Source organism: Rhopalosiphum padi, chromosome 1 (genome assembly GCF_020882245.1).
Source record: "Rhopalosiphum padi isolate XX-2018 chromosome 1, ASM2088224v1, whole genome shotgun sequence".
Lineage (NCBI taxonomy): Eukaryota > Metazoa > Arthropoda > Insecta > Hemiptera > Aphididae > Rhopalosiphum > Rhopalosiphum padi.
Window position 1 is genome coordinate 76,253,483 of NC_083597.1, and position 11,228 is coordinate 76,264,710.

Here is an 11,228-nt window from a genome sequence, read left to right on the forward strand (position 1 = left end):
ACACAGTGTTTTACATTGTAAAATAATCATAACCAAATAGCAAATACACTTTATTTTAAAAATTAATTTTTACATTCAAAGTCGTTCAATATGACCGTTCAAAGTGTTCAACGTTAGTGTATTTCATTAACATAATTTGAATAAAAAATAAATTTAAAATGTTGTTTAATGGCAAGTATTGGATTAATCATTAGTAAATTTTATCATTTAAAATTTTTTTATAAATCCTTTATTTTATTAGTATTTCATTATTTTAATTTTAATTGAAAATATTAAATAATGTTTTAATTAATTATGTTTGTTAAATGATCACAAATATATTTTTCCATCATTTATCTTGTAGCGTTCTTATATGAATCAATGTGTTACACCAATTTATTTTTAGCCGGCGACTCGAGCGGGTAAAACGTGCGATATTCCATTGTTAAATAAATTTAAAAAAAAACGATTATGTAATACAAATATTATTAAATGCAATAAAGTTATGGAAATATTAACAATAGTATTTTTACTATATTAATATGTAATCATAATTATTTATGCGTACATAGTGATACATATTACGAGTATATGAGTATATGGTGACTCATTTTATTTGTTCTCTGAATATTCTGTTGATTCTAAGTTTATTCAATAAAAATATGAATACTAAAATCATATAAGTTATTGATAGATAGCTTATAATCTATATTATATTATAACCATATGTTCAGTGAATACTAAGTATATTGTACTTAGAATATTATAATGTTGTTCCGGTTGTTCGTTGTATTATGCAATAATATAGAATCAACTAAATTTTAAAAATACAAAAAAACCTGTTTATGAATTTTTTTTGTATTTCTCGTATCTTACAATGTTGCTGAGACCAAAACTGCGATACTCGAATAGTGTGTATGTGTGGGTACGTGTTTTTGAATGCAATTATCTACATTTCGATCATGTTCTAATATCATGTTATAAATTATCCAACTTAAGTCACTATTGCTCCGATTGGCAAACACGAATCATATTCAATATTAATATTTTAACCTTAACGATAAAAATTCATCTCACGAACAATACGGTAATTATTATTAGTCGTATTCTTATTAGATACAGTTTTTGAACTCCCTTAACGATTGACCATCACTATGCTATAGCTCGTAAAAGTAAATAGCTAAAATTATATAATTCAATTTAAATTTTAATATTGTACCATTGTGCTGTATGAACAAAAGTCGTAGACCATAGAAGTTCAGGGTTCATAGTCACTTTTGTTCATTATTGAAATTACGATTATATAAATAATTTATAGTAATATTGCTTGTTCGATTAGCTTTTTTTGTTTTATTACTGTTAATTTCACTGTTCTTAAAATTAGAAATTAATATTATTTTTCTAGTCATTAAAATAAAATTACTTGATGTTAAATTAATAATAAGATAATTGTTTAATGTTAAAATGATAAAATGTTGAGTCAAAAGGGTTTATTTGGTTAACCCATTTAATCAATTATACCCAACTTAAATAACAGTTATGATTATATTATTATACTAAGTCCATACAATTATATGTATTTGCTTCTCTTAGCAGAAACAATGTATAAATGGATAATATTTGAAAAAATCATAAACTATGGTGAATATGTTAGAGATTTTGATAAACATTTTTCCAAACACCTAATATTTTTAATAATAAGTGTGATATTATAATATGTATGATAAAAATGCTAGTTTTTGGTAATTTTCATCGAATATTACATACGATTTATCTATTTCTTGTATCTTATATTGACTTTCCTAACACGCAAAATGTGCTAATTTAACAAAAGACGATTTAAATTCATTTGATTCGTAAACTATTAAATGGGTTTGTAAAATATGTTCTAAAGGTAAAAGGCAGAGCATGCATTTATATTGCAAAACTAAGGTAATTTAACACTGCTTGGTATAATAATATTGCTATAAAGTATAAATGATAGTCTTACCTCTCGCAAATTTGATATAATTTAGCATTTCAACAATTTAGACAACAAAAAATTTAGTTTAATATCTGAATATATTTCACTAACTAAATATAATTATATTTTACAATCAAAAATTACGTATCTTGAACAGAAATGCATAGTTAATGAAATTATTATAGGCAGTATTCTCGGAACTACAGATGAAAATATAATGAAAACCATTACACTTGTAGGAGATTAATTAAATATAAAAATAGATGACGTTATAATGAATGAATGTTACAGAATCAAAAATGATCTTAATTAATATAACTAAAATGGATTAGTTGTTAAACGGTTGTGGCATACTATCTTTCTAAAATCTAGAGCAGGGAAGAGAAATATTTTCAAAAAAATACTAAGGACTAAACTCAACGTGTTTGATATTTACGTAAAATTTCTATAATAAAAAATTATTTATTCAAACAAACGAGGGATTTAAAAAATAAAAATAAATAACTTGAAATATGCATAGTCCTCAAAGAGAAACATATTTATTTTATGTAATAGTGAAACGTCAAGAGTAGGTAAATAACTGTTTAAAGTGAAGATTTTGTTCAAACAAAATACGAAAACTCCTTTAAACTAACCAATTTTATTACAGCCAGTTACACTATCTCAAACACATGCTTGTGTTATAATAAAGTAAAAATGATTTGGCTACAAAATATTTAGATAAATAAATAAAAAGTTATTTAAAATGTACAGGGCATATTAATTCATTAGTAAAAATAAGTGTTTTAAGCAACTAAAATATACAATGCATTGACGGAATCTTCACTGATAAATTGCTGGGATGGAGAATTCAATATAAATCATACAAATCTTAAACATTTTCAAATTTCCTACAATGTTATTTTAAGATTAATATTAAATAAAATCTGTTTTTACCATGTTAAGAACCTGCATGAAGAATTGAATGTTTCACATGATAAAAAAGAAACTTTTCTATAAAACTGCATTATATGTGTTGTGCGCAAGCTGTCGCTTCTATGGTAAAGAATAACCAAGCAAACCCATTATGGCACAATTTTAACATCATAATAATACGAGTATTATATTCGTATACGATATACCTACCCATAAGGTCCATAAATTCTCCACCCAAACTACTTTTACATACATTGGTCCAAGTATTTTGAATAGCCTCTCTAAAGAATTACGTAATTTAGATTACAATATATTTGAAATTAATATAACTACTTGATTTATTCAACAAACTTTAGCTTATATTACTCTAATATTTTACAATATACTACATTTAAATTTCTTATGATAATATTATAATATGTTTATAATTATTTTTATTTATCTGCGCATAATATATGTTATATTTATTTAGTTTCGTGGTTTCCTGTAACACTGGTAATTTTTAAATTGTATATATAAACTCGTTTGTTAATTATAATAGTGAACACTTTATAGACTCCCACAAGAACTTGACCAGTAGGTTCATTATTGATGTATAGTACGATCGCATCGCCTAATAAGTTAATATTATACTAGCTATTAATATTATAATAATTATTATATAATATATATGATTTATTTTTACAAAAATGTATTAAACTTACCTACCATATAGATACTAATAGTAATATGAATTTATTATAAAATATACTTTGAAGAATAATTATTAAGGTGATTGACTGACTAGTGACTTTTTCCACTCAGCATCGTTTATTATATACAATTATTCATCATTAAATTAAGATATTTAACATAATATAGTGGCTAACGCAATGAAAACATATAACACTCGACACTTTTTATATAGTATAACAACCTAAACTTTTTGTTAATTGTATATTATCCCATTATTATTAATTTTTTCAATCTTTTTACACGGAATACGGTGAATTTTTGTATTAATAGGTCATAGAATATTATAAATTTGTACGGACAGTTGTTTTTTGTGTTTTTTGTGCGGTGTTGGATCGTATGTTTAATGGAAAGCACCAGTAAGAACCCATCCTGGAAAACATAAATTAGTATAGTCACGAACCGGCTGATGCTTGGGTGATCGTATTAACTCATTTTTGTTTTGTTTATCTGTACAAGATTTAATTAAAATGTACTATAACATCAAGTCCTAAACAACTTATATATTAAGATAAATAATCGTTGTAGTTTTCTATACATTTTCAAGCAAATAATTTGGAACATTCTCGAAATACTGTAATGTGTATTGAAATATTTAAAATACACTCTCCTTGAAATACTACTTAAAAATTTAGTTTGCTTAACAATAGAAATAGGTTCATTATAATATTTCAATTCTATTGAATCATTGATATGTATACTGTGTTTAAGTATATACTTAAATCTCCTCCACTCGTCAATAAGTCCTGGGAACTTCGTTTGTTATAATAATAATAATAACAATAATAAATGAATAACAATAACAACACAACACTGACTAAATTTTAATATTAATTGTATACATCATTCATTTAATAACAAATATAATTTACTTCTGTTATAAAATATAGATGTTTATTATCCATACACATGTGTATTATTTAAATATTAGAAATTAGAAAACCAATTCATTATAAAACTACAAATTTTATTTTTTCCTTTAGAGTAAGGTGGACTATCGTTGGTTAAAAAGTTGTATATTCCTTTAGTCCTAAAAAATAAACATAAATGGCAAAATAAAAATAAGTTATATAAAAAAAAAATATTAATAATCATAATTTATTAGGTTTTAACAAATAGTTGTGTTCTATTTATACGAAAATAATACTAGTTTCATACTCAAACATGATACAAATAAAAGGTACTCATGTAATTCACTTATATTCCATAGAGTAAAATACATTATTTTTTAGATTCTCAGATATAAATATAATATATAAGATAATCATATTATAACATTGCATAATATTAAAAAGTGATCAATGAAATATTGGATATTGATATATATTATATTATAATAAATTCAAATCAGTTACTTGACATAAATAGAATACTCATATTATAATCATTCTTGATCTCCAATGAAGATAACTAATCGGCTTTTAATATTGATTATTGTTGTCTAATAATTATTTATGTAAATTATAAATATTTATCAGGTGTATCAATTTTAAATATTTATTATCAGTTCATTGAGCTGATGTGCTTAAATCGAATAATATTAGAGTAGGCGTGATACTAATACTATCGCCGGATATTGCGTAGGTAGTTCGAAATCAATACTTACTCAGGGTCAAGATATTCTCCAACCAATACTTTTTTTCCCGAAAAAGTACTAAAATGTCCCAATAATGACAGCTGGTTTAAAGAGCTCGAAGTCGTCGCATAAAATCCAGACATGGTCGTTCCATGGTAAATCGACTCAGCGTAATATTTATATGCTTTTTCGTGACTACAAAAGTACCAATACTCTGACGAAAGCAAATTTTTACAAAACAATATTATACATTATTATTATTATGTTGTTTTTAATCATAGTTCAATTGAATTATTTACAAGGAAGTAGATACCATATCAACTTCATTTTATGTACACCAGATTATTTTAATCAAACCACTGTAAAATATAATAACCTTGTTTTGTTTTCCTTATGTCAAACAACATTTTAAATCCATTTTCACGACTAATTGATTGTATACCATCCTAGTAAATTGATCTAAAGATTTTTTCTCTTTATTAATATTATTTTATTGCCTCTGATTTACTTGTTAATATATCCCTCTTAATCACATCATTATCCTGATTATGATGTTTTGGACGTAAATACCTAAATCAAGCAGTGTATAGCTTTTACTTAACGATGCTACACGCATATGATATATTTTACATTCTAATCACATTCTTCTTGTAATTATTATACTTCAATAAATCCCCACCTTTCACATTTTAAGGCTTCTGTAGTAATTATTAAAAATCACTATAACTGAAAATTTTAAATATATTATAACTCGTTCAAATTGTTGCATCTTAAAACTATAGCAAAACCATGTATTATAAATAACTCAGAAACCTCGTTAAACTAAAATTTAATAAATTTATAAAATTTCTCATTGATTCATCTCACATATTTTCTATTATATTTATCTAGTTTTCAGTCAATATTTTATTTCTTTGGATCCAGTGTGTATCGGACACATATTAAAGGATATACTTTAAAGGCATTAACTTCCAGTAGTCAAACATTTTTTTATAATATTGTAATGCTACTTATTTGCTTACTCTAATTGGACATTACTTATTAGTTATTACATACCAAATATTTGTATTGTTATTATTACTATTATTACTACCAAATAAAAAATTATAAAAGTGTCCAAAGCAACAAAAATGATTTTTCTTTGACTAATAATATTAAATAAAACGACGTATGGTCGGAATACTCACTATTTTTATCACATCCCGGCTGTGTGATGGCACCATTGGCGTAAAAATCAACTGTTCCAATCGGCAACATTTGTCCGAGAGCACCACAATTCGTATGTATGACATCCACTACGGTCGCACTGTGCTTATCCAAATTGTTCCACATGTATTCAAAATGAGGTAAAGCTGGATCAAGGCCTGTTCGTCAAATTAATCCTGTGACGATCGGTTTTATAACTTATCAGTTTTCGTAACCGTAATCCGTATACCAGTACATGTTATTATTAATATTATATATTAAGTATGACAAACTATAAAGGTATTTACATTTTACATACAATATGACTCACCAATCATGCCCATTTAGTAAGTTAATAATTTATTTAAATCGTGAATTTTTAATTTAAAAATATTATTTTTAGTATCATATTTCGAGATACTTAGACTTTATAAGTTGAATATAAGTTAACTACCATAAACTGTTAATTTGTATTTCGATTAGATACATTTTCAAAAAAAAAAAAAATCTGGTTTACAGTAAAGTTTACATTTAGTAAATGCAATTTTAAATAAAACAAATAAGCGGTTTGTATCAACATAGGATTAGACCCAGCTTTGTACAAGTGCCAATAATGCACCATCGTGTACCAACTTACACTTATCTCATAAAATTAACCACTTTCAGACCAATGACTACTTTGATTAAATACATATTAATAATATAAGTATATTTATTCAAAAATGTTTTTAATTTTTTAAACAAATCAAACATTTTTTCAAGTAATCAAACTTACAATACGTATTATCAGTACAAGACACTTCTTTAATGACATATTAATTAAATAAATTTAGTAAATATTGAAAAATATAGGCTTTAAATATGCTTAAAAAGTCATAATTTAAATAAATGCATTTTAAAAAATAGGATCTGAGTGAGTATACTTGATGGGCCCCTTTGTGTATATTTTGCGAATTTTGAATTTTGTGATAAATGAGCACGGTCGGTATTTTACGAATAGTGATTTTGCTTACCTGTAGCCCTGTTCAGAGTCTTTCCCTTCGCCTTCAATAGTTTCCCCACGAGACCAGCGGCTTGACCTCCCAAGCTGAATCCAATGGCGTGTATGTACTCAAATTGGTCGTATTCGTCGAGGATCTTATCCAAAAGTTGTGTTATACATTTGGCGATAATTGGCAAGTTTCGAACAGCGACGTCGTAACATTTCAACGAAGTCGCGATAGGATGATAATCTATCGTGATTATGTTATACTCTGCCTGTGAGAAATAAGCTAAAAAAACATTTTCAGAATTTTAGATTAATCGTCGAATGCGTTTCAGTCACTACTTGTCAAAAGTTCGTACTTTTTAACTTAAAATGTCGTTAGTAGATTATAATATAATATAGTGATGCCAAAAAATGTCTTAATTTGCAATAGTATGGTGGACTTGTCCCGTGATCAAAAACTTACCGTTCCTCATTAATGTGTTAAAATCGTCGTCTCGCGATCCTTTGACTCCATGTATTAGTATTTTTAGATCAAAAGTCATTGCAAACTGGATGTTTTTGATTGAATCTTCCGAAAGCTCAACAGGATCATCTTTAGTTTTACTTTGAACATAAAATAAATAAATATATACGTGTGTGTATAATGTATGTGTGCACGAGCGAGCGCGCGCGCGTGTGTATAAAAAAAAAGATCGATAAACTTACGTACTTTGTATACAAATATAATTTAATATACTCGTTAGGACAGTTATCAGTCGCTTGAATACATATATTTTTGTCACTATTATCATTGGCTCCGCACGTGACGATAACGAACAATACAGTTAAACCTGAAACAACTGTTTATATTGTTCGTGAATTTTTGTTTTATTTGTTTATTTTAATTTGGCAAATTATTAGTACTCGATACCTATACAATCTACATAACATTAAAAATATCATGATGAAATATAGGAACTCGAAGTAATTGTTATGTTGGAAAAAAAAATTGTAACGATATAAAAATATTATAATATTGTAATTCAATATTCTTTATACCACCTCAAAAAAACAAATAAATAAATAAAACAATATTTATGCACACCTATAACCACTGTAATACTTAAATGTAATATGATTACACTATATATTATATTTAACTACCAACTGTTGATAGTTTGGAACTTTCGGTGATTTTAGCTGTAAATGGTTGGTCCTATGAAAATCTCGTGGTAATTCGAATATAAACAATGCATTTAGGTAGACTCAGTAGTTCGAAGTAGCTTTGAAGGAAGCAAGTTCATAATTGGAAAAGCAACGTAACTTTTCGTTCCAGACAGTGGCCGGTACCGAGGTTTCTAAACCAATGTTTCTCGTGAAAAAATATTAACAAAGTTAAACTAAGTTTAACATACCAGAAAAAATATTACAGATTAAATATATATATATATATATATATACCTATATATTAACTGTATTTATTATTGCGTATCAAATTATATTATTGAATTTATATAATTTATTATTTTAGGTACATGGTATATTATTACTATTATTTTTATTATTATTATTTATTATTGATAATTATTATATTATACGTCAACACATACATGAATTATACATTTATTTTTTTCATAACTACCAAATATTCGAAATTTTGTTTACTTTCGATATTTTAAACCTCTTAGCAATATTCAAACACTAAGTAATTAAAAGATTTTCATATTTTTCTTCAAATTATACCTATCGATATTCAACTACTATACAACATGTTTATGAATACTAATTATTATCAAAATATTATATCAATAAAAATTAATTTTAGGTACAATATTATTATCATGATTACCTTGTTTCAAACCTGACATAATTACTCAGCTGCTAAGAAAAAGACGTACACCAGAAAAATTTTTGTAACCAACGTTAAAGTATATTCGTAAAAATAATTATTAACCCTTTACAGAAATAAAAAAAGAACGAAACAACGTAATATTTACTTTTAGTATGACGTACAATAAATGGTAACTGATAGGTTTGGTGATGTGTATCATAATGATGCCCGACAACACGTAGTGTATGCACGTACATCTATTTAACTATTTAAATTTCACACGTGATCCAACATACAATTTTTATAATATTAAGTGGTTTAAAACAATGATTTAAGATGTAACGTATCAAGTGTACTCGCGGCAATTGTGTCGATTTATTATTGAAAATATAGAGTTTAGGAATTTTTAAAAGTAGGTATTGAAAGGCGTTATTTTCAAATATTTAGTTTTTTTTTTTTGCCATTAAACCTTAAGGATACTCCCTATGTGATGGTACAATTCAAGTGTCATTACTAAACTTTTGTAAATTGGAATTTCATTCCGTTAATAAAATATTATTTTTATTAATATATTTTTTTTCAAATGAGAATTTCTTTTCTATAGGAAATTATTAAGCAGATCAATATTCAAATAAAACGTTTCTGAATTATTAATCTTCAGTACTTTGGAGATTGGATACGAGTTCTTAATTTATAATGGTATTGTATAAATTAATATGATATATTATATATCATTTAGTTTCGTAATTACCATAATTATATCATTTTCAAATCACCTCAGTCCCCATATATTCTACACAATTATCTATTATAATAAAATTATTGGCTATTATTATTAATGTTTTAATAAATCAGGAACTACTCAATATAATTTTGGTTTAATTTAAATTTAAATCAATAATTTTAATAAATCATTTGCTTTATAATTTACAGTAAGAAAATATGGTACTTATTTAAAAATAATCAATACATTTTTATCTCCATTTAAAAAAATCAAAAAAATCTAAGGATTTGAAAATATAATCCTAAATTATCTTAAAAACTTTAAAAATGATAATTTTAATAAATTATTTATTTAATAAAAAAAATTAATGTGTGTTAAAATCTCTATAATAGTAACCTGTGGGTAGTATAATAGGATATGCCTACAATTAATGTTTAACAATGCAATTACATAATATTATATTATATTACTACATTATTATTTATTTAAAATGTACAATAGTATAAATTTTTAGTAATATATAATTTGATTATTTAGCTATTTCTAGAACAGAGTTTTAACGTATTTGTTATACATCATATCAAGTAAAAATCATTTATTAATAACATTTTATGTTGTAAGATTTTTAGAACCTTAACTTATACAATACATAGTATTTATTTATAAGATAATAATGATGAGTAAATAAAAAATTAAAAACCTCACATTTTATATTTTTTATATAGAATTTAATATAAAAATGCTCATTTCACATTTAAACTATATTCTTTTGTTTTAAAAAAAATTCTCTTATACGTACTATTTTATATTTTTTTCAAACAATATTGAAACCAATATTAATACTTGAGGTCGACCTTCGTCGAAATATGATAATTGTTTTCACTGAGAATATTATTTTTATATAATAAGTGGCTTTCCTTTTCTGATATTTACAATTCGTTCAATTCTACAATAATAAGGTATATTATTATGATTAATTTGAATCCTTACATTGCAGAATTTATTTAAATTGGTGCAAAAATTAAGAAAAAATCATATAGATATCATTACCTGACTTCGATAAAAATATAATAATAATAAATAAAAAAAATAATTGTTTTGTAATAATTTAAGTTTTGCTTATACTATAGTGAATTACTGTGATAAATAATATGAGACCAAGTAGTAATTTGCCTAACCTATACGCCGTGAAACGACAATACATGGTTCTAGTGTAATACAATATTATTTTAATACCTACAATTGGAAGACGTACATTTTGTCAGTTAAAAAATACCGATAATAATTAGTTTCTAAGTTTAAATAGTTATTTCATCAATGCAAAAATCCCATAGGATCGTCTTGTCGTTAAAATAA

General features: G+C 25.0%; 1 protein-coding gene across 2 annotated transcripts; it reads right to left on the reverse strand.

The window, feature by feature from the left end:
* Positions 1-4,383: 4,383 nt before the first annotated feature.
* LOC132918299 (pancreatic triacylglycerol lipase-like) lies at positions 4,384-9,354 on the reverse strand. 2 transcript variants are annotated; one of them, XR_009660439.1, is made up of 7 exons: positions 9,167-9,354; positions 8,048-8,177; positions 7,802-7,941; positions 7,364-7,621; positions 6,353-6,529; positions 5,196-5,360; positions 4,384-4,619 (listed from the first exon to the last, which is right to left on the reverse strand). XR_009660439.1 is itself a non-coding variant. In XM_060979463.1 (7 exons), exons 1-7 carry the CDS (start codon positions 9,183-9,185, stop codon positions 4,517-4,519), a joined length of 1,011 nt encoding a protein of 336 aa, XP_060835446.1. In that variant the 5' UTR covers positions 9,186-9,354; the 3' UTR covers positions 4,384-4,516. The 2 variants fall into 2 exon arrangements, 1 of the variants encoding a protein (XP_060835446.1); XM_060979463.1 differs by having other exon boundaries at positions 5,196-5,379.
* Between the last annotated feature and the right edge of the window lie 1,874 nt (positions 9,355-11,228).